General features: G+C 40.4%; 1 protein-coding gene across 2 annotated transcripts in view; it reads right to left on the bottom strand.

The window, feature by feature from the left end:
- Positions 1-25,424, bottom strand: part of PTPN12 (protein tyrosine phosphatase non-receptor type 12) — a 116,289-nt gene that overhangs the window by 20,533 nt on the left and 70,332 nt on the right. For both annotated transcript variants that reach the window (XM_089685706.1, XM_089685715.1), the window contains exons 8-13: positions 19,415-19,557; positions 17,128-17,194; positions 16,974-17,051; positions 6,503-6,598; positions 4,292-4,374; positions 1-80 (exon numbers count right to left, since the gene is read on the bottom strand). The exon at positions 1-80 is cut by the window's left edge and continues 864 nt beyond it. In XM_089685706.1, the coding sequence (XP_089541832.1) occupies positions 1-80; positions 4,292-4,374; positions 6,503-6,598; positions 16,974-17,051; positions 17,128-17,194; positions 19,415-19,557 (547 nt within the window). The remainder of the gene's footprint in view (positions 81-4,291; positions 4,375-6,502; positions 6,599-16,973; positions 17,052-17,127; positions 17,195-19,414; positions 19,558-25,424) is intronic.

Here is a 25,424-nt window from a genome sequence, read left to right as displayed (position 1 = left end):
ATGGTGTCAGAATTGGAGGAACAGGATGCGGCTCTGGTGGTTGCAGAATTTCCTCCTTGACATCTCCTTCGACCAGGCAGCTAAATTAAAATGGATACAAAAATCATTATAGAGAATTTGACATATTGCATAATATATATCACATACACACACACACTTGTGCTGACTGTAGCAACTATACTAACATCACAGTCCCTAACAATTCCAATGTATAAGTTAACAGTAAAAGAACAAACTTGGGATACATGTACAAAATTACCATTTTACAAAATGTTTGGACCTCATTTGGAACATTGACAGCAAAACTACCAATGTAATGGAGGACAAAGAAATTAATTCAACAAGACTTTAGAAAGTTTTTGGCACTGTCCCAAAGAAAAACCCTCAAGTAGTTTTGAATTTTCAGCAACAGAGCGTGGGGTTTTAAAATCAAATAAAAGCTTTAGTGCCAAGGCTGTGGAATGCAGCCCATATGCCAAAAATAGACAACACTTAACTTTCTTCCAGGAAGCCAAATAGAAACATTACAGTGCTCACATATTAGACCTATGTGACAATACACTTGCATTAGAACATAGGGCTGGAATGCCATGCTACAAGAAAAGAATGGAAGGGGAAAAATCTGAATCATACATTCCATTCTAAATCCCCCAAAACACTTTGCAGATGCAACTATTAACAAATATGGATGTATAGTTGTCAAAACAGCACTAGAGATAATCATAGATAACAAAACTCATGGCCACAGGGAACTATACAAGTATATTTTCTAAAAGTATTGCTGCTTAAAAAGGACAGTTACTTTCAGTAAACCGCTAACATTTAATTAGAAGCAGTATGTGTGTTCAATGGTACAAAATCAGACACACACACTTCCACTCACTCTGTAAAAAAAATAAAAGTCAGCAGCTACAAAAACTGTAGCTGCTGACTTTTGAAAATCAGCCACTCGCCTGTCCCACGATCCCACATTGCCCCCACCACAGCCCGTTTTACCGTCTGTCCTGTATTCCAGGAGTCCGGCATCTTCAGTGTGGGCACCTGGGTGTGACTGCTTGCGGCTTCACAGTTGGGTGCCCACTGCGTATGCGCGAGTAGCGCTGGGCTTCCTGAATGGCCCTGTCATCTTCTGGGACCAGTCACGTGTCTCACAAGACTTTGGGGAGGGAGGGTAGGATGACAACTTCCATATCCGATCGCCTAGGCGAAAGCAGCAGAAGTTGGAGCGGGTACCTGTCAAATTCGGGTATCCGTCACACCCCCCCCCCTCTCCCCAAAGGTGCCAATCCTTAATAGGGAGCGGGAGACCAATCCTTAAAGCGGAACTTCCCCTTTTGGGTGGAACTCCGCTTTAACTCCCTAAAATTAATTTCATTGCTCTCAGCCTTTTTTTTTCTGTTTGTTGTGATCAGACTTCCCAGCAGTCTCTCTCGCATGGAATGTGTAGCATGCATAGAGCAGTGCACATAACCGCAACTATCCTTCCAATCGCCCAACAAATACAGTTAAAAATACTAACACCACACAAAGCCATTTACAACTTTGCCCCAAGCGATACCAATATTGTTTCAATATATGACCCAAACCATCCTCTACAATCATCCCAAGACCTCCAGCTCTGTAACTCCCTTGTTTCCTCCTCCTATGCTTGCCATGCTCTGAAACTACTTACCTCAATTCATCTGGCTATCTCCCAATTTCTGTCTTTAGGCAATTACTGAAACCGCTTATCTTCAGGGAAGCCTATCCCGCCTCCACCTAGCAATTGAAACTAATTCTGCCATCAGCTCATCCCTCACAGGTTCTCTTTTATACCACTTTTCCCTCCCTATTAAAAATTGTAAGTGCTCATCACAAGCAGGGCCCCCCCTAAACGCTCTTGTATTGAAATGCATTCTAACTGTACTGTGTCCATAATGTTGTAAAGCACTGTGCAAATTGCAATGTAAACCATGTATAATAACCTGCACTACTTGTTCAAAAATAGATAAGCGCACGGAAAAAGGAGTGGCTCAGAAGCTCAAAGGGCATTAAAAGGAGGCAGGAAGATTAAAGTTAAAAATTATTTCATGAAATATAGATTGCATGGCCACCAGGTAGTGGATATGTATGGATTGTGTTTGGAAAATCAGGATGTCATTTAGGGGTTTATTTACTAAACCTGGTTGACTCAGAATCTTGTCCACTTCTGCATAAAAACCAATCAGCTTCCAGGTTTTATTGCTGAAGCTCAACTGAACATGCTAAGGTTAGAAGCGGATTGGCTACCATGCACAGGTGCCCAAGATTCTGAGTCAACCAGGTTTAGTAAATAAACCCCTTAGTGTCACTTTAAGCTCTCCCAGAGATAGTAACCACTATGGAATTAGATTGTACTATTTGCAATGTCTCTCTTCATGGTGCTACCGGAGCCTCCAAAGTGGCCATGTAAACAAAAATGTTCTCAATCTATATTTGCATAGGATTCAACCACCTCACTTAAATGTGGTTAGGCCTGAGGTCAGTTTTACGTGAAGCATAACAAAGCAAGGTAATCTATATCTGATGGTATATAAAATGGATCTTAAACTGTTGCTATTTGATACATTAACTCCAATAAGAAAAACTAGTTTCAAAAAGATAAAACATTAGAATGATGCACAAGTTAAGTAATACATCCATATCTAAAATTGCTAGTTTTGGACTGAAAAATGAAACTGCACACTATTGTGTGTTTCACTCTTCTGTGTCCTACCCCTATGCTCATCCCTCAGACTGATGTCAGAAATGACAGCCCCCGATTTTCTTTCAAGGTGTCAATTTTGAGCTTGTTGAGTAGCAACAATGCAAAGCAAAACATTCCTGACAGGATCACAGTGCTGACTCTCGCTCCTCTAAAACTGGCCATAGGAGTCGTCAGTTTTTTCCATTCAACCAGTGTGTTGAATGGAAAAAAAAAAAAAAAACACTAACCTTATTACCCCATTCACACATTCGATGTGGATAGGTGGTCCTCTATGTTGTGTCATTGTATTCTGGCAACAGGGAGACTTCCCCACTGTCAGAATACACAGATCAGAGCTGCAGTCTATATAGCCTGACGTGCTTATCACAATTTTTTCAACAGTGCTTGAATTTCGACCCGTATATAACGTCAGGCTTCATGCACACTGGGCTTTAAAAAATGCCAGTTCCCTTGGCAGAAAAAAAAAAAAAACCCCGCACTTTGTACACATGCTTAGCTGCAAATAGGTGTGATGAGTGTTTTTTTTTGCCCGAAATGCCATTTCAAAAATGCAAACCGGAAGGAAGGGTTTTTCTTCCTGCCTCTAAACGCTGAGCTTAAAATATGCCTCTATATGTCCAAAAGTACAGATTAATAGTTTTTAGGGGCATAAACTGAAAAAAAAAAAAAAAAAAACCCAAAACATAGTTGGATTCTTTTTTTACATCGTATGTCCTTGGGAGTTCAGAATTGTGGGCTACATAAAAGCAACAAACATACATATCTATATAGCTGCAGCATCAGTCACTTGCAGGCTCTAACAGTGAGAACTGAGTGATTCCATGACTGCTGGTCACTCTTCTCAGTCTACTCTGAGCAGAGAGCAGTGACTTTCAGTCACTGCACTCTGTTCTGCCCCTCCAGCGCTCACTGGAGTGCCGGGCAGGGGGAAGGAGCAGGAGCGGCTGGCTGAAGCTCTCAGCAATGCATGGAGAGGTTAAGCCATCTGCCGGCCAGGCATCTGGGTGGATTCCAATGGGATTTAGCCTGCTGTCAACTGATTCTGGGTCACAGGAGAACACAAATGCACTCCTGTGACCTAGAGAAGGCCAAAAAAGATTTGGCCATATTTCTTTTAGGTGATAAAGTACATACTACAGGCATGTTTTTTGGTTATGGGAGGAATACACAAATATGGGGGGGGGGGGGGGGCACATTCAAACTTCATAAAGAACTGCAAGATTAAACTGCACACTCCAAAATCCCCACTTCTAGAAAGCAGTGAAATACATCCTCCAAAATATATCTCCATGCCAGCAATAAAGGGAAAAGAATCAACACAAAACAAACGTTGTGTACTCGTGTAAATATAGCACAATGTTTGTTTGTTTTTTTAATAAAGTCTTATACCAACTCTTGCATCTTTATTAAAATCTAATACTCCTTGCATTGATCTAAAAGTCCCAGCCAATTGGTAAAACTGCAATCAAATGAAAGTATAATGGGCTTCTTGCCTGTAGAACAAATTCAGTGCACGGATTATGAAAGATTTAGGCAAAGAAGTCAAAATTTTTACAAAACACATACCTACGTATCCGAGGTGGCTTTGGTGGGGGGGAATCCATTTTCTCACTCTCTGTGCAACTAGTTTGGCTGTCTGTATTTTCATCCTGTCAACAGACATTTAGTAATAACAGTATCATTTAAAGATCCACAACAACTATATACAAACAGATGACAAATCGTTAACAGGCTTATTAAAAAAATGAAAAACATTTTGCGGTTTTTCTAGGGAATTACTGATGGTATTCTTTAAAATTCTGTTTAGGGATATATATATATATATATATATACATACACACACACACACACACATATACATATACACACACACACAAAAATTGCTAAACATTTTTTACACTACTCTAAACCTGACAATTTTTCACCAGGGGAGAATATGTGAAGAGAAAAAAAAAAAATCATGAAAGTGGAGTTTATTTGCCACATTTTCACATTATAAAGAGGTGAACATTTTAATGTGAAACAGGGCAAAGTGTGATTAAATAAAAAAACATTTTGCAAATCTTGATTATAGACCCCTATTGGCATTCTGCTATACAAAATTGTCAGTTTGCCTTTCGCTCTATTTGGAGCATATTTGAGTAAGAGCCCCAAGGAATGTTCTGTCAGTCATGGCTGTAAAGTACATGTGCAACTGGCATCACATGCAAAAAAAAAAAAAAAAAAAAAAAAAAAAAGATTTCAGTCAACAGGATCAGTCTTTTTTTTTTTTTAACTGAAGGTAAGGATTGAAAAACTTTAAGGCTGTATTCTGTAAAACAGTCATTATAAAAAAAAAAAAAAAAAAAAAAAGTACTGATCATTAAGGCAAGGAACAAAAGTTCTAGTGTGATGATCAGTAAATCAACTTTTTAATGTGCAAAAATTGTCCTGTTCTTTTTTTACCAATGGTATACATCAGGGGTCTGCAACCAGTAGATCGTGATCTACCAGTAGATCTTGGCCAGGTGACTAGTAGATAGCGGCCTGGGCTTGCTAACCCGCCATCCCTGAGCACCAAACACAGTGCAATGCTGTAGTAGGGAACAAGAGCCACATAAGCCGATGCCTCCTTTGTAGTGCTGGTTCCTGTCCCATGCGGAGTGATACCAACTGCACTCCACCTCTTATTCCGGCTAGCGGTCTCCAGAGTGACCTATCTTCTTTCCTGCTGCTGTCACCAATGTGAAGCAATACAGTGGGCAGAATAATATAGGGCTGCTTTCACACTGATGTGCTACGGTTTGCACACACCGTGGCTTTCCTGCAGGTTTGCTGCTCTTAGCCATAGACTATTATATCCTGTGGGTTTGGTGCACTGAATGCAGGAGTTTTGATGTGCTTTCAGAAAGTGCACCACATCTGCAGGATAGAATACAAGGTGGTATCAAGTTTCAAGACTAGGTGTGTTACAACAGATGGCAGCAAGCAGTCACAGGGAACACCAACCTTCATAAGCCAGTGTGCCAAAAACCAATGTCCTGTGTAGATCGGGAGCCGTGCAACTGGTGCTATTCTGACCACATGCATTACCACGTCTGCTATTTCATCATGGACAGCAAGTTAGAACAAAGAGCAAACAAGAAGTTCTGCTTGAAACCAGGCAAATCTGCCACAGAGACAGTTGACATGATTCAGCAAGTTTACAGCGATGCTGCAATGAGTCCGAGGAGTTTTGAGTTGCACATGCATTTCAAGAGCGGAACAACATCACTGGAAGACAAGATCAGGAAGACCTTCAATGAGTCCAACCCCAGGAAATACACTCTTCCTGAAGATGAAGGCCCAACTCAAAGGTTGCAGTTTTGACGACAATGCGGAGATCCAGCAATTTCCCCAGCGATCCAAGTGTGTTTAACCAGTGGTGAAGAGGCGATAGTTGCCTCCTCACCATCTGATTTAAACCAATGATGGCCATGCAATGCACGCGATTTCGAAATGGTAGTATGGCAATTAGAGGATTAAATCAGGTGTGAGGAGGTGACACTGTGCCCGGTGATGTTGGACTTCTTCCATGCTGTTCAGGTAGATCTCTACCTCTTCAAGGTTGCCTACCACTGGTATGCATGTATACACATATGCTCTAAAACAGATTTTTGGATTTCGTGTTACGATCCTGGGGGCAGTGTATTTTTAAGCACCCATGTGAATGCCTCCATTGAAATCCATGCAGATGTACTCAGATCCGTAAATAAAAAAAAAATAGCTGTAAATGCATTTGTTTCATACTTTACATACCAATCCATCCACAATCTTCCTAGACTCATTCTCATACAGTTGAAGTTGCTTTTCAAATAGCTGAGCTATAGCACGATGTACAAGTTCATACTGCTCCTGAAAATAAGAAGTAAACAGTATTAACAAAAATTTTCAAAAGCGTGTAAGAGGATAAAACTTTCTGTATAGGACTAAACTGGAATTTTGTACTTTTACATCTGCACTGTTATTGAGGGACACGGGATTTGTAAAATATTGTGTTGTATTGATGCATACATGTAGGTTTGGAAACTGGCAAGACAAGGAACAGTCTCAGTATGCCTCAGCTCTGTGGAAAAACAAGAGCAAGGTAATAGATATTGAGGCACACAGGGCCCACCCATTTATCTCCAATAAATGGATTTACAGTAAGCACAAAAATCCAATTTTCTCTCTCGCTCATTAAGGGGCAAACTTTTCATAATATTGGGATCTCCAAAAGCAGTCCAACTGACGGGCAATATTAGCAAAACACAAACAGACCTGCACCACAACAACATAACCTGAGGCTGTCTGCAGCTCAACGAACTACCATAAAGACCTTATGCCCAAAGCTGGCATCAGATTAAGCCTAAACACCCATTTAGTAAACTTAAAAGAGCAACTCAACTTTGAGGGGGGGGAACACATTCCCCTCTGGGTTCGATGCACACTGCAGTTATCTTAAAGTTTGTTGCAGATTCTTACCATTTGTTATTCAGAAGAAATAGCCGTTTGTGTCCATGTGAAAATTAATAGAAGTGACTTTTTCAATATTGATCAGCTGCTGCTCTTGCAGGGTTCTAATGAGGAAAGAGGCAGGGTCTGAATGCCCTTAGGCATATTTCCTTTTGGAAATTTCCTGCCAAAAATTAAAATTTTGGTAGCAGAGGACGCAAGGATGCCCAAAATCTGATTTGTAGCTCAGTGCAGACTTCTAGGGAAATCAGTGAGCCAATCACACAAGCAGGAAATTAAATTTTCGTGGGGCATTCTGTATACCATCTGTGTACATGAAGCCTCCAATTTGCCATATTGCATTACCTTTTACAGAAAATTACAATGCTGCCTATTGAAAAGGAATGGTAATTTTTAATAACTTTATATTAAAATATGGCTTGTGTTGCAATTGTATATGCTAACTTTTTTATGCAATATTTCACCATGAAAGTGGAATTACCCTTTAAGCTGGCCATTGGTTTTTTTTGATCAGCCAGCTTGCTTGAACCAAAAACAGAGACAACAAAAACAAATTCTCTCTTCCCCACACTGGAGGTGGATGAAGGAATCCTCCCCAGTGCACTATTAGATTCTGAAAGCAAGACTTCCCCACTAAGAATACACTGATCAGCGCTGCAGCTTGTTGGCTGCAGATGCTGATCAAACTAAAACATACCAACACAGTCTCTTTCGATAGTCAATCATTAGATAAAACTCTCAAACGAGGATGAATAGAAGAAACAAAATACAGCCAAGTCCCTGCTGAACTGACCGAATACCGATCCATCTATGGCTAGCTTTAGAGAACATGTAAACTGAAGACCAGGTGGCAGCCTTACAAATCTGGAAAACCATTCCTTAATGCCATAAAGCCCACAAAGCACTCATAGATCTAGTAAAGTGTGCCTTGACAGGAAAGGGTGGAACCTGATCCCTAAAACCATAAGCTTCGATGATTTGTCTGAGCCACCAAAAAAATGGCAAGAGAGCAGCTGGTTCCCCTTTCCGAAGGCTGTAAGGTATGACAGACAGCCAAAGTACCAAGTGGCCTACAGTCAAATTCCAGTCTGGTAAGAGAACACAAGGAGACCTACATGAGAGAAATACCCCATACAAAGATCTTAAGCAAAAATAAGAGGCTATCAGCCTCTCAAAAAAACAAACCAAAAACACAAAAAGGATTACAAGCGCCAAGATCTGAACCTTGATGGTACAAATCATGATTGTGGCCTGACTGCAAAAGGTCAGTATTTGTTCCAGAGTATTTTCTGGGATAAAAAAAGCTTCTTTGGACAAACTAAGTCTTCCATGTACGATTGTAGATCTTCTCGGAAGCAAACCTGGCTTTTAACATCATGGGAATCACCAATTCAGAGTGGTCTCTGTCCCTCAAAGGAAGAGCACAAGTGGCATTCCATAAATCGGGGATTATGTATGCACTCAATCCCTCAGCATACCTCTTTCCTCGATAGACCAACAGGAAACAATAATGGCACCAAATAGTCATGATCACAAAGTAGCTCCTGCCGCTCAGTCTACCTACAAAGATAGTCTTTAAAGAGGGCCACACTAGAGGCTGTGCCATAGCTTTGGTCTTGAAAGTGCACCACAGCTAATAGTACTCAGTCTGGAATGTGACCTTTGAGCACTGGGCCTTGCATTATGGTGCTTTCCAGAACTAACCCCATAATTGTCCAGTGTAGCAGGGGTCTGGGTATAGCCTCCAAATAAATTGCCAAAGATACACTGATCCAGGTAGCTGCACATAAACACCACCTCTATCGCTGGGTGTCCTACATGCGTGGATGTTGCTGCGTTATGTAAAATTATTTATTTAGTCTATTTTTCAAGGGTGCCTTGACTGGAAAAGAGTTGGGAAACTTTGCTTCAACCATAAGAAAATGTAATTTAAACTATCTTTTTTTATTTTGCTTTAGCAGGTAAATATGAAATACTGCACATCAACTCTATAGGTCATGTGCAAGCGATTATGGTAGAGACCTGAATTGACTACCACTTGCTGACGGCAAGCATAAATGACTACTTTGTTAACATGCTTTAAACCCTTTTGCTTCTGTACCCAGCCTGCCATTTTGCACCTTAAAAGGGAGTAAAGGAAGCTTACATACCCTGTCAGTTTGTTGCCATCTGTGTCCCACTGGGAGATTTCCGTTCACTTCCTATCCCATTTCCAAAAAAGGAAGTGAGAGGAAATCCCTGAAAAGTCAGAGAATCCCTAGTGTCCTCACTGAATGATTTCTCCTCTACTCAAACCTAAAAAAAAAAAAAAAAAAAAAAAAAAAAGAAGGTGCTCAGCGGTTACAGGAGCATACCAACCCCACCACCTTTACGACCGCTGGGTCTGGGTGAGTGGGTCCAGGTGAGACCTCCATAGGAGAGTGCCGCAGGGGAAGTAGAGTCAGTGGTTTGAATTCAGGTTTCGGTGATTGCTAGGAGGTTGAGGGAGCGGGAGACAAAGAGGTCATGGATGGGCAGTCTTGTACTCAATTGTTAACCCAGCTTGTTAATAGAGCTTGATATTTATTATTACCACACAGCAAAGCAGCTGTGAGATTGACAGAGAACTGGGAGTCTGTAGATGCTGAACACAGTGGTTTATTTCAATATGTGAAATTTAAAATGTGTGGACTCAAAAAGGAAACAAGTGTGTTTTTAAGGGCAGCTGACTGCATTCAAGCTTGGACATGACCCCATAACCACAGCTATTGTGTGTGTCTACATGGGAAAAGCAATGGCTGCCGACAGCCTGTCAGTTTAAATAGGCTGAGTAGCCCTGGTCATTCTAGCCGTAAGATTCCACTAGCCGCATTTAACCAACTGTGTGAATATGGCCTATGAATTCTGTGGAAGCCACTTTGATACAAGAAAAAAAAAAAAAAAAAAACACTTGATACAATAAAAGAACAATTCAATATACTATGTTTTTTTTTTCCTTGTTTCAGAATAACCATCAGAAAAAAGAAGTCCATGTGATGGAGATAACTCCAAAACACGTCTGGTAGACATGATTGTCATTAGGAAGGTCACTTTGCAGGTGAGATCACCCAAGGTGAGCTCCCTAATAGGTTCCAATGCAGAATAGAGCAAAGCAAATTGAGATCCCAAGGAAGCCAAAGGTTTCTGGAATAGACCAGAATTGAAAATACAGAATAATTACTGGTATTGAAAAGCCTTTGTACACACCAGGCAAAAAAGAATTTTCAGGTATGATAGATTTTGTTTCTAGAAAAAAAAAAGCTGAGAAGCAGGATGCCGCAGGGGTCCTTGAGACTTCAGGTCTGGCCTGTTTGGGAGAGGCCAGGGGTCATCTCTAATACATCTGAATATGTCATTGCACCATATTCTTTAGGGGCAGTTTGGTGTCATAAGGATCACCAGTTTCTTCTCTTCCTCTATGCTGTGGAGCAGTGCAGGAAGAATCTGCACTGGAATGACGGCATATTAACCTGAACAGAGTCCAGGTAATTACCAGAGCACCCTATGCCAATGTTAGAGAATCCTTGGTCCTGGACAGAGTTAAAACTTGTTGAACCTGGGAGGCCAGGATATCCACATCTGGAGTTCCCCATTTCTGACATAGGAGTTTGTAGATGTTAGGATGAAGAGACTATCCTATTGGACCAGGTGGTGACTGAGGATATCTGCCTTCCAACTGTCCACTCATGACATCCCATGAGCAGAGATTGCTGGATAGTATTTTTCCACCTAGGAGGTTGATTAGGTCCACTTCCTTCAAGGCTTCTTAAGTTTTGGTAACCCCCTTCCCTTGCACCCTGACTGGGTGTCCTTGAAGAAAGGGGGTCCAGGGGTAGAGCCAATTTTTTTGCTGTGAACTCCAAGGTGTTGACAAAGCTTTGCTGAAATAACGTTCCCATTTTTAAGGGTGGAATGAAAATCCTCTAAGCTAGGGAGTTCCTTGCTTATATGGGGTGTGTGTTTCAAACCATCAGAATGACACCTTGAAAGGACTATCTGGTCTTACAAATTCTCAATCTCTCCTGTTAACACCTATGTTAACCAGCCGCAGGGGAAGGCCCGTTGACAACAGATGGGCCTTGGTAGCCGCTATGGGTAATGTCCATGTTCCCAGCCATTCAAATGCTCTCCTCTGCTCTAAAGTCTCCGCAGGATAACATAGGAGACGACCATGCGGCTGAACTAGAGCAGGTTAAAAGTAGGTAAGTACATACATCTTTCTTACACAGGTAAGTCGGGATAGGTGTTAAGAGGGAGCATTTTAAGACTAGACAGGTTTAGCCAATAACTCTACTTAAGGTCTGAACACTAGATCTTGCAGAGAAAAGCTTGTTTGCAGGGCTGTACTTAGGATGAGGCCTAAATCATACAAACTAAGGTAGGTTGGCGGGAAGACTTTTGAAAGTGGATTATCCAACTGAAAGCCTGGAGAATCAGAATAGTCCTTTGGACATTTGCAGACAGGATTCATCTCCCTAAAAACGTTTTGTGTTTACTGTGGGTGCAGAAAAAAAAGGCCAAATGGCAGTACAACAAACTGGAAATGTTTGTCTCCCAGTGGGAAGCACAAAGTGCTGCTGAGGTGGGTAAAAGGGAATATGGAGGTAGGCATCTTAAATGTCTACTCATGCAAAGTATTCCCCTTGTCTCAGATAGGCACCTTGTGGATTTCATGTGAAATTTTTGCAACACAGTTTTTGATTTATGGATTTTAGGTCCAGGATAGGATGAAAAACCCTGTTGGGATTTGGTAATGTAAATAGGTTTGAATTTGAACCTTCTTCCAGAGAGATGATAACCACTACCCGAGACAAGGGATGACCCAGGTCAGTTCATAAATCTGACCATTCCTAGGCAGATTTTAGATGGATTGAGAGAAAGAATGAAGATCTAGTAGATAAACTATTTTGTACCCCATCTGAAACCAATGATTGAACTCATAAGTTAAAGAGGTCTGTGACCGAGAGGAATGTGAACTGTAACAGACATCCCCCCACTTTAGAAGTGAGGTTGCCTGTTATTGTGAAGAAGGCTTTGGCGTGCGATTCAGCTGGTTTTGTCCTGTGCTGAAAAACAGTTTAATTTGATTTTGAATAAGATGAAGCCTGAGAAGTGTAATGGGGCACTCTGCATTTTGGGGAGTAGAAGCCCTTTAGAGGGTGTTTTTGGAGCCATCTGTAGTAGTCCTTCTGACATCTTTTATGAGCTTGTCATGTGCAGGGATGCGCAAATCATATTGCCCCATGCCAAGGACATGCAGTTCCAGGCACCCAACAGGTACATTTTTTTTTGTACATTTCTGCTACAGACAAACGGCCAAGAAGCTCGTGTTTGGTCAAAACTCAGTGATGTCAAGACACCCCACGCACCACCCAGAGCATGCCAAACTTTTTTTTTTTTTTTTGTACATGCAGCGGGCATTGAACAGGCATTTAACGGTGTGCTGGCAGCTTACACACTGCAACTCCATTCTGCATGCTGACAGAAAATGACTTCCATCAGCCGATACAATAACAGCAGATGACTATCAGTGAGCAGGCCAAAGCTACAAAAGGCAGGGAAGGCATCTTGCCTCCCAGGAATGGTAAGCATCACCCTGCTCAGCAGCAGTGCAATTGGACACATTAATGGCAACAGGAGTGACTGAGGTCATGAGCCAGGTGTCAATTTAAAGCCATGTTCCCCATCGTTGCTTAATGAATATGGTGGACACAGTGTTACCCTCAGAACCATTAGGATCCCTGGTGGCACATGGATAGACTAGCATAACTGTTTTCAAAGATTGTCCATTTTATGATCCATTTGCTGTCACATAGAATGACATGAGAGGCTGTAACGGATGTAAGCACTGCCACTTCCCCTAGATACTTGGGAAAAGCTATGCACTCTGAAATGAGTTATCATAGCACCTTATCATGATCTGCACAATGTTGCATTTATAGCTTTGGGATATTATCCGCTGCTTTGCGTATGCTATAGTTCTTATTATAGCATGTAGTAGATTGATTATATGGAGAAAATCTGTGTTCTGTCCACCTCTGATATAAGAAACAGGAAGCAATGAGCATACACAACTTCCGTTTGGGCTCCATTTTTAAAAATTAAAAGCAATTGATCACACTGATCTTGGTGTGATCAAATGTTTTTAAGAGCAGAGAACCCCAGATCCCTCCATAAAGAGTACCTGTCACTTGCCTATTGCAGTCATAAGGGATCTTTACATTCCATGTGATCACAATAAAAATGAAAAAAAAAAAAAAAATTAACATAACAGTGTAAAAATAAAATAAATAACTTAAATGTTTTTAAAGCACCCATGTCCCCCCATACTCCACAGCTATGAGGTGTTACCGCAAACTTCAGATCATGGGCAGTAATTCTAGCGCCAGACTTCCTGTGTAAATCTAAAGTGGTAACCTGTAAAAGCTTTGCAAGCGTCACCTATGGATAGTAAGAATTACGTAGTTTGTCACTATTGCATGGGCAATTTTAAAGTGTGACATGTTTGGTATCTATTTACTCAGCATAACCTCTTTTATACTTTACCAAAAATTTGTTTGTGTATTGTGTTTTTGTGCATGAAATTCCAAAAACTTTCCAAAAACAAATAGCGTTTGAAAAACTGCTGTACGATAACCATGTGACATAAAAAAATTGCAACACCCACCAATTTATTCTGTAGAGCCTCCGTTTTAACAAAATATATGATGTTTGGGGGTTTTAAGAAATTTTCTAGAAAATAAAAACACATTGAAAAAGTTTAGGTTGCTATAAAGCCCCTTTTGTTTTTAAAAGCCCAAAAGCATTAACCCTTCAAATTTTCCATCCTGGGAATTTTTTTTTTTTTTTTTTAATCAGGACAAAGATTGTCATGAGGGAAAAGTAGATTGGGACCCCGATTTAGTCCCTTGGAAAAATGTTTTAAAAAATGTCTACACCCCTGAGGTACATGTACATCTTTCTTCAAAAGGGTGTCTTTTACAGCCAGCTTCAGCTGGCAAGTTTTGAAAATTAAGCCAGGAGAGTGCAATAGGGTGCTCTTTGACTGAAGACTTCTTTTATCTAACCACAAAGCCGAACAGTACAGAGTCAATGACAATAGTAATCAACAGCTCATACATCCGAACTCCAAAGGATGAACAGCAGGAAAAAAAAGTCCACGATACAGAAACAAAACCAAAGATAGGCTAGTCAAAAGGTAGGGTAAAGCATCAACCATTGCAACTGCAGTGTGTTCTCTTTTGGAGGCAGAAGTACCTGGGGGAAGGAGGTTTTTGAGTCCTCTGTTGAGGAAGGACTGTTCCTTTTCTGACCACTTATGAACTTGACAAGTGAATCAACAAAGATATCGACCTTCAAAAAGGCATACGAATAAGGAGTCTTACAGGCAGCTTTAGCTTTCCAGGCTTTTAGCCATAAGACTTTGTGGATATAAACAGATATGAAAGCCATTCTGGAAATTTGTTTCATGACCGGTTCTAGTGTATCATCACAGTAAAAGTAAGGCAGAAGGCAGTGTTTGTAAGTGTTCTGCCAGAATTCAGTCCTGGAAGACAGGATCCTGTTGATTGTTCTTTGCCCTATTTCAATTAGCTGTGGTTTGACAAACATAAATAGATGCAAAATCTGGATGCAGGTCTGGGGACCTACCAGAGTAAAGAGCCTTAAATGGCACCTCAAATGTTATGCAAATTTTTTGGCAGAATCCTTAAATGAGGTAACACCTACAGGCACAGAAATATTAATTTAAGATTGAGACAGCAGGGTTTACTACTGGAACACTCTACTATTTAGTGAATTACTTTTCCACTTCATATAGCACGGCCACGATTCCCATTTGTTCATGAACAGGAAATGTCTTTTAGACTTTGCATGATTCTTACTACCCAGAGGATCGTGATGAGACAGGAAATTGTCAATCGTATTTCCTAAAGCAATAGAATATGGTTATAGGAGCCTGGGGTTGAGAAATCTTCCATGGCCTCCTCCAACACTGCCTCTGGGTCTTCAAAGTTCTCCATCTCTACTTCTTCTAAGGGAAATAGTTCTACTTCCTAAACTTCTTTTAAGCTACACACTTTGTGCACTGTGGTTTAGCACAATTGCGGCGCAAATTAACGTGTGACAATCATGGCAGAGCCACACCGAGTTTTTAAGTGCCATTAAAATGAATGGCACCTGAACACACGGTTCCATGATGTCATTTTTAGCAGAGCATTTTGAAATTGCGGGCAGAATTGCGGCGATTCTGCCCACAATTCAAAATGCCCATGTGTGAATGCAGCCTTCCTGTCTTCTGAATAGTGTTTATTTTCACACTTAATTATCCGGAAGCTGGAAATTGTGTTACAAACTGCTGTAAAAATTCCACCGTTCATAGCTCAAGTCTCAGGTGGATGACTACTTAAAGTAGAACTACAGGCAAAACCCCCCCCCCATTTTGGTTAGAGTAAAGGGGGTTATAACCTCAGTCAATCATGTTTCATCTTTGCCATCTGTGTCCCACTGGGGAGATTTCCCTTCACTTTCTATCTCAAAGCTAACTGAATTCAACAGGGGTTCACTGTCAGGATATCTGCCCACTCATCCTTGCAAAAACACTCCAAATCTGTCAGATTGTGAGGGCATCTCCTGTGCACAGCCCTCTTCAGATCACCCCACAGATTTTCGATTGGATTCAGGTCTGGGCTTTGGCTGGGCCATTCCAAAACATTAATCATCTTCTGGTGAAGCCATTCCTTTGTTGATTTGGATGTATGCTTTGGGTCGTTATGCTGAAAGATGAAGTTGCTCTTCACGTTCAGCTTTCTAGCAGAAGCCTGAAGGTTTTGTGCCAATACTGATTGGTATTTGGAACTGTTCATAATTCCCTCTACCTTGACTAAGGCCCTAGTTCCAGCTCAAGAAAAACAGCCCCAAAGCATGATGCTGCCACCACCATGCTTCACTGTGGGTATGGTGTTCTTTTGGTGATGTGGAGGGGTGTCCAGTTCTTGGTAATGTCACGGTTGCGCCATATATTCTCCACTTAATGACTGTCTTCACTGTGTTCCATGCTATATCTAATGCCTTGGAAATTCTTTTGTACCCTTCTCCTGAATGATACCTTTTAACAATGAGATCCAACTGATGCTTTGGAAGCTCTCTGCGGTCTATTGCTTTTTCTGTAGGATACGACTAAGAAAATGTCAGGAAAGACCTACTAGCACAGCTGAACTTTATTTGGGGTTAATCAGAGGTGTGTACTGACTCCTATTTAACATGATTTTGAATGTGATTGCTTAATTCTAAACACTGCTACATCCCCAGTTATAAGAAGGTATGCACACTTATGCAACCACATTATTTTAGTTTTTTGTGTATACTCCTCCCCCCTTCAAAGAGATTTCAGTTTGTTTTTCAATGGAGTTGTACAATTTCTAAGTCACATTAAAAAGGTGTAAAAAGCTCTGAAATGATTTATCTGTCTTTTTTTACATCAGAGAAACCTGACAGCGGTTTGTAGACTTTTTATATGCAGTGTGTATTTATTTTAAAATTATACATACACAGTATATAAGTCACAGCTTATAACCAACTAAGTATTTTCTTGTCAGTGTACGCATATTCTAGGACTACAGAAGTCAACATTAGCCTGGTCACAAGATTTTACTGATTTGTTGAATAACTTTTCTTGCAGCTGCTATTTACCACATATAACAATTTACATTGATCACAAAGGCTGATTATGTAAATATGCATCAATTAAATGTTATACCTTAGTTTGGACTGCTGAATGCCGCTGTGTCCTCATTTCTTGAATTAGACTAAATACATTGAACTCAGCAGGTATTCTCTAAAATGAATAAAATTCAGTAAATGTCTTGGATTGATATAAAATAATCCAAAATAATTTAAGCTGTGACTCTTACCCGAGCTTTAAGCAAATTCCATGTATAATCTATTGCACAGATAGCCCCTGTCCTTCCACAGCCCGCACTGCATAAGAATAGAAAAATAAAAGTACACTTAATGTGTGTGTCCTAATGTGTGCACCATCTAAAGCTGGCCTAAACGCCTTAGAAATGTAAACAGCTGTAATGCTGCACAAAGTAGACTAAACCATAGCAACCCCTAAATATGATAAAATAACTTTTACTAGTCTATCAAACAACAGATAGGAGGGGTGCAAGCAAAGTATACAGATCTACAGAAATGCCATAGTTGCTTGTATGAAAGCTAAAACATTTTGGACGCAGAGGGCCTAGCTCTGTGCTGAACATTTTCATAGTCAACATATCCTCATCTGTTGCATTACAGGATCTCTTTCTTCATGAGGATTTTTTTTATGTCTGGCACAAAGGTTTGCTAGCGGAGTACACTTTTTCCAACTGAATTTGTGCTAGTGGACCTACTACCTTCTTTGAAGATAAGGTGGGCACATTCTAAAGCAGTTCTAGAATTTAGTTTACCTTGGGGGAGGGGGGATGACATCTCGCTCTTACTTGCTGTAGATTATATTATATAAACATAGCTGTTAGTGGTGAATCGAAATGAAAATTCTGGTGCCGAAAGTTCAAAATGCACTTGGCCGAAAACCGAAATGTGCAGTTTTTAAAAATGTATATATTTTTTTTGGAAAAAAAAATACACAAAAAAAAACAATTAACAATATATATCCCAATTTTGTAAAATATGAAAAAGAATTACCGAGGGTTACGACGAGTAAATAGATACCAGACATGTGATGCTTTAAAATTGCGCACACTCGTGGAGTGGCGTGAAACTGCGGTACTTCAATCTTCATGGGTGATTCTTTAAAAATTGACAGGTTAGCAGTGCAACGTTACAGAAGAGGTCTAGTGTGAGAATTATTGCTCTTGCTCTGACGTTCGTGGCGATGTGTGTGGTTTGAACACCGTTTACATATGTGGGCATGGCCTACGTATGCATTCACCACTACGTGTGAGCACGGGGGCACTTTAAACTTTTTTTTTTTTGCACTGTCCCTTTAAAAAAAATTTTTTTAGCACTCTTATTCTTATCACAAGAAATGCATGCATCCCTTGTGATAGAAATAATTAGTGACAGGTCCTCTTTATGGAGTGATATGGGGTCAATAAGACCTCTACAATGTAAAGCATTGGATGAAAAAAAAAAAAAAAGTCCGGAACGGAAAGTGACATAGCTCCGGTCCTCCAAGGGCATAGAGATGTGTGGTGGCCATCTTTCCTTAACTCATCTCTATACCCAGAGTCGGGATCGATGGTTTCTCAGGTAAGGCTGAGAAGTACTGAGCGGTGGCAGCGAGGGGCGGGGTTTTTTTTTTTTTTTTTTTTTTTTACACCTGTATCTGTGCTTTTTTTTTTCATTTCGGCCGATGGCCGAAAGGGGTGTTTTTGGCCGAAACGGTCGGCCACCGACATTACAGGGCATCTCTAACAACTGTTTACATAACTATTAAAAGGGTAAAGAAGAGAACAGAAATGTCTATATTGGAAGGTTTAGTAAATTGTGTTTAAGTAGTTATGTATATGACTGGTTCCTAACTTATTCAGTCCCTAAATGAAACAGGTCATATGGAGGCCACCATTGTTGACCTCTCCTGAAAACATTTTTTCTCTCTTTTGTTTACTTAAAATGGTTGTAAACCCTTACCTATACCTAATGAAGTGATTAGCCTCAGGTTATATGTAGGAGGATGTGTTTAATCTTTTAAGTGGTACCCATTTATCTGCCGTCATTTGTTCTGTACATCCTTGGAAAACTCAAATGAAAAGGATTTTTCCCAGGCTCACAAAGCAGGGGGCGTGGAGATGCAGTTACACACTCTACAAGAGCTTTGAGAGCTGACTGGGAACTTCAGACTTTACTGAAATGATCCTGATCAGTATACTGAAATGATCCTGATCAGTATACTGAAATGATCCTGATCAGTATACTGAAATGATCCTGATCAGTATACTGGCATTGCTAAGTCAGCACTTTTGCTATGGATAGCGATGGTAGCTCCCATATCCCTCTCAGGACAAGTTCTTTTCAAACAAACAGTTGAATATTCCTGAAACCCAGAAGATGTTGGCGGTCAATACATCAACATTTCCTTTTGTCATCTATCCAATTTTAGAATACAGCACCTACGTAATTTGTTTTAATAGTAGTAGATAAAACTCAATTTTTTCAGTCACAACTATCCGCAAACCTCACACTCTCACCTACCTGCAATGTATACATATGGGTACATCTTCATGAGCCTGATAGTCTCTCATTAAACTAATCATATCCAAGATAGAATCAAAAGATGATGGGACATCATGATCTGGCCAGTTCACATAATGAAACTGCTGAATTCTTCGAGTCTCCTGGAAATAACATAAAATACATTATTACACATAAACAGGTATTTCATTTAAAGAAATTGGGAAAATAGGCTTTACATAAAACACACATCAAACAGTGTGGAAAGAGCCTGGTGAGTAATTCTATGATAAAGTAGCCTGTGAAATGGAGTTCTAACAATTTATGGTGACGAATGTCTAACTACTTAAAGGACACTTCCTAGATAAGATGTCAACTGTATGGAGCAATGGCAACTGGCTGTAAAGTGAGGTTTGTGGGAAAACCCTTGCTATCCTCACGTACAGGACTATTGGCCCCGCAATGTACTTGATGACACAAGAGTACCTGCAACGGTCAAGAGTGCCCAGGAGGAAAGGGGGGGGGGGGGGGTTTCTTTTCTCTGGAGTTAAAGGGTAACTCCACTTTCACAGAAAAAATATATTGTGTATACATACATACATACATATATATATATATACATACACACAGGTGAAACTCGAAAAATTTGAATATCGTGCAAAAGTGCATTTATTTCAGTAATGCAACTTAAAAGGTGAAACTAATATAGGAGATAGACTCATTACATGCAAAGCAACATTGTTCAAGCCATTTGTCATAATTGTGATGATTATGGCTTACAGCTCATGAAAACCCCAAATCCACAATCTCAGAAAATTAGAATATTGTGAAAAGGTGCAATATTCTAGGCTCAAAGTGTCCCACTCTAATCAGCTAATTAAGCCATAACACCTGCAAAGGGTTCCTGAGCCTTTAAATGATCTCTCAGTCTGGTTCAGTAGGAATCACAATCATGGGAAAACTGCTGACCTGACAGTTGTGCAGAAAACCATCGATGACACCCTCCATAAGGAGGGGAAAGCCTAAAAAAGGTAATTGCAAAAGACGTTGGATGTTCTCAAAGTACTGTATCAAAGCACATTAAAAGAAAGTTATGTGGAAGGGAAAAGTGTAGAAGAAAAAGGTGCACAAGCAGCAGGGATGACCGCAGCCTGGAGAGGATTGTCAGGAAAAGGCCATTCAAAAGTGTTGGGGACTTTCACAAGGAGTGGACTGAGGCTGGAGTCAGTGCATCAAGAGCCACCACACACGGATGTATCCTGGACATGGGCTTCAAATATCATATTCCTCTTGTCTAGCAGCTCCTGAACAAACAACAACGTTAGAAGCGTCTTACCTGGGCTAAAGAAAAACAGACCTGGTCTGTTGCTCAGTGGTCCAAAGTCCCCTTTTCTGATGAGAGCAACTTTTGCATCTCATTTGGAAAACAAGGACCCAGAGTATGGAGGGAGAATGGAGGGAGAATGGAGAGGCACACACTGCAAGATGCTTGAAGTCCAGTGTGAAGTTTGCACAGTCTGTGTTGATTTGGAGAGCCATGTCATCTGCTGGTGTTGGTTCACTGTGCATCATTAAGTCCAGGGTCAATGCAGCCGTCTACCAGGAGATTTTGGAGCACTTCATTTTCCAGCAGGACTTGGTACCTGCCCACACTGCCAAAAGTACCAATACCTGGTTCAATGACCGTGGAATTACTGTGCTTGATTGGCCAGCAAACTCGCCCGACCTGAACCCCATAGAGAATCTATGGGGCATTGTCAAGAGAAAGATGAGAGACATGAGACCGAACAATGCAGAAGAGCTGAAGGCCGCTATTGAAACATCCTGGTCTTCCATAACACCTCAGCAGTGCCACAGGCTGACAGCTTCCATGCCACGCCGCATTGAGGCAGTAATTGCTGCAAAAGGGGCCCAAACCAAGTACTGAGTACATATGCATGCTTATACTTTTCAGAGGTCCGATATTGTTCTATGTACAATCCTTGTTTTATTGATTGCATGTAATATTCTAATTTTCTGAGATTGTGGATTTGGGGTTTTCATGAGCTGTAAGCCATAATCATCACAATTATGACAAATCACGGCTTGAACTATCTTGCTTTGCATGTAATGAGTCTATCGCATATATTAGTTTCACCTTTTAAGTTGCATTACTGAAATAAATGAACTTTTCCACGATATTCTAATTTTTCGACCGACACACACACACACACACACACACACACACACACACACACACACACACACACACACACACACTGATTTTCCCATAAGTCTGAACTAAGATGCAAAATCAGAGTTTCAGCATCATTCTCTGTATCAAAAAAAATCATTTTTTGTGACATAACCAAAGGGTTTATCACGTTTAAAGGAATTCAGACCCTGCCACCTTCCTCATAAGAACCCTGCAAATGCAGCAGATGATCAACAATTACAAAGTCACTCCCATTCACATTCACTTTGCACATGGACACAGACAAAAAGCTATTTCCTCAGATATTAAAAAAAAAAAAAAAAAACATTTGTTCAAGTCCCTGTAATGTACATAGATAGATCAGCCAGAATGGAGAGTGGAGATACTCTAAGCTTTAAAAATAAAGCACATAAATTGGAATGGTTTGTAAAAGTTCCCCATTATTAGGGTATGCATGTGGCTTCACTCTCAGAAACACATGAATGAAAATGGAAATCCTAACAGAATTTTCCAAAAGGAAGCTATAGTAAAAATAAAAATGCACTATATTAACTTTTTAAAAGGAAACCAGTGCTCAGAGGAGCGGTGGCAATAAGGCTGGTGCCAGGTATCTGCAGTGTCCTATGGACAGATTAGATAACTTGCATCCTACTGCTATATGTAATTGCACTTAATATGATTCTGAAGCTATAAAACTATCAAGTGTCAGAATTTCATGAGTAACACAGGGGTAGGACCATTAGAGGTCATCATACCCAGGCTCTGCTAATATTGCTATTTTGTTTCTTTCCTGCCTTGTTAGCTATTTCTCCTTCTGCTACCTCCAGTCAGGTTGTAAGCACATGCAGAGCCTACAAGAGCTGAATAAACAGCAGCTAACCTTGAGTGTTCAGTCTGACCACTCCAAGGACAGAAGATAACATGACACTACAGCATGGTCTAATCTATCTTACCTCCATACAGTCTTTTATGGTCACAGAACTCAACTGAGAAATCTTAAGATGTGCCTCATTATCATCTCATGGCACTGAGTGCCCAGCAGATGCAACTACCCCTTTCACAGGGGAATCATCACTCAAAAATGCAAAAAAATGGTTTTGTTAACATTTTTTCAGACGTAATTTTTTTTGAAGAAACAAAAATACACCTTAATAAATAAAAAAAAAACAAAACACGTTATATACCTGAGTAAATAGATACCCAACATGTCATGCCTTAAAATTGAGCATGCTGGTGGAATAGCGCTAAGCTATTATACTTAATCTCCATGGGTGACGCTTTAAAAATTTCTACAGGTTACCAGTTTAAAGTTACAGAGGTGGTCTAGTGCTAGAATTATTGCTCTTACTCTGACGTTTACCTCACATGTGTGGTTTGAACACAGTTTGCATATGTGGGTGTGGCCCACGTATGCATTCGCTACACGTAAGCATGGGGGGGAGGGGGAACTTTAAATATTTTTCATTTTTTAAATCTATTTTATTACTTTTTTTCCCCCCCACTGTCCCTCTAAATAAAAAGAATAAGCAGCAACAGGTCCTCTTTATGGACAGATCTGAGGTCAATAAAACCCCACATCTGTTGTCTACAATGTAGAGCATTAAATTAAAAAAAAAAACCTAAAAAAACAATTGCATTAAAAAAAAAAAAAAAAAAAAAAAAAAATGGCCTTGCTTACATGGCGCCAGAACACAAAGTGAAGTAATTATGTTGCTTCGGTCCTCCAAGGGCATAGAGATGAGTGGAGCCCATCTTTCCGTCACTGATCTCTATGCCAAGCCGTCGGGATTGTTGGAATGGGTTCTCAGGTAAGCCTGAGAACCACCAGGTGGTGGGGCTATTTTTGGCACCTGTATCAGTGCCTATTTTCATATTGGCCAAAGGCCGATAGGGATATTTTCTAGTGGTGCACCGAAATGAAAAATTCTGGTGCTGAAACCGAAATTTCAAGATGCACTTGACTGAAATAGACGGTTTTTAAAAATATTTGGAAAAAAAAAAAAAAAAAAAAAACACACTTTAATGAATATATATCTCCCACAATATATACCCCATGTTTTGTAAAATATTAAAGATGTTACAGCAAGTAGATAGATACCCAACGTGTCATGCTTTAAAATTGTGCATGCTCGTGGAATGGCGTCAGACTACAGTAAAAATCTCCATGCGTGACTAACTTTACACTGGTAACCTGTAGAAATTTACTTTTAAATTTTAGAGGTCTAGTGCTAGAATTATTGCTCTTCCCTTGGTGTTCATGGCGATACCTCACATGTGTGGTCTGAACACCGTTTACATGTGGTTGTGGCCTACATATGCGGTCATCACTACGTGCGAGCACGGGGCACTTTCAACTTTTGAAAAAAAAAAATAAATAAATTCCACTGTCCCTTTAGAAAAAAGTTTTAATCACTTTCATTCCTATCACAAGGAATGCATGCATCCCCTGTGATAGAAATAATTAGTGACAGGTCGTCTTTATAGAGAAATATAGGATCAATAAGACCCCACATCTCTCCTCTACAATGTAAAGCAATAAATAAAAAACCATTGATCAAGTGCTATTAAACAAAAAAGAAAAATAAATGGCCTTGTTTACATGGCGCTGGAACTGGAAGTGACGTAATGACATTGCTCCAGTGCGCCAAGGGCATACAGATGAGTGGAGGCCATCTTTCCTTCACATCTCTATGCCCAGCACTGTGATTGTTTGGTGGTTTCTCAGGCAAGGCTGAGAACAACCGATCAGCGGCATCAGGTGGTGGGGTTATTTTTAGCATCTGTATCAGTGCTTATTTTCATATCGACCAATGGCTAATAGGGGCGTTTTTGGCCGAAATGTTTTGGACACCGAAATTTCGGTTCATCCCTAGTTTTCAGTTTAGTTCACATATATTTACATCAGCCCACCGATGTCCCTAACATGACTCATCCCTGCTGCCACTGACTGCAGAATGTGAACAAGAGCAGACAAAAAAAAAAAAAAAAAAAAAAAGTACAATACATAACAGCCTGCAGCCCCCCTCCCCCACCCACTCAAATTCACATTAGATATGGATTTTGGGAGGACCTCACGCCATAAAAAAATTTCATTTAAAAAAGGTCTCTTCGGGTCTGGTATAGACTGGGTGGGGGCGCAAGGCAATCCCTTATTGTCCTTACTAAGGTGGAACGCTCAGAGCTGAAGGAGCTGCTAACTCTGAAAACACGTCCGACAGATATAATAGCCACCAAGGTGGCCACTTCAAGGGGAGCTCCCTAATGAAAGGTTCTAACGAGGGAAAGTGAAGCCAAAATTTTCTGGAATGGAATGGATAAGACTAAAAACCAGTCCCTTAAAAGTCAAATTCTGGTCATGTCCCAATTATAGGAAGGCCAGAATGTGAGGCATCGAGTAATCTCAGGGGTTGAAAAGACTTTGTTCATGCCAGGTGAAAGTATTTCCAAGCAAGACAGTAAACGTTTCACAAAGTAGCTTTTCTGGCTGCTCAGAGTAAGGTGGGGATGTCTGAGATAACCTGGATCTTCAAGACCTGGGTATCTACAGCCATTGATAAAAGCTAGTAACTGAGTAGGATGGAACAGGGGACCTTGAGCCAGCAGGTTTGCCCTGTTTGAAGGGGCCAGGGGTCATCTTCCAGAAGTTTTAGTATGTCTATTTATAAGTGCAATGAGATCACAGATTTCTTCTCCCTCTATGTTGTGGAGCAGTGAAGGAAGAATCTGCACTGAAAGAGGACATATTAACCTTAACAGAGTCCAAGGAGTTACTAGGACATCCAAACCCTGTGGTAGAGGATCCTTGGTTTTGGCCACAAACATAGGTAACTTGTTGAA

This window comes from Staurois parvus, unplaced genomic scaffold, assembly GCF_062004578.1.
Source record: "Staurois parvus isolate SC_StPar_1 unplaced genomic scaffold, SC_StPar_1.0 ptg000019l, whole genome shotgun sequence".
NCBI lineage: Eukaryota > Metazoa > Chordata > Amphibia > Anura > Ranidae > Staurois > Staurois parvus.
This window is presented reverse-complemented; position numbering and strand designations above follow the sequence as displayed.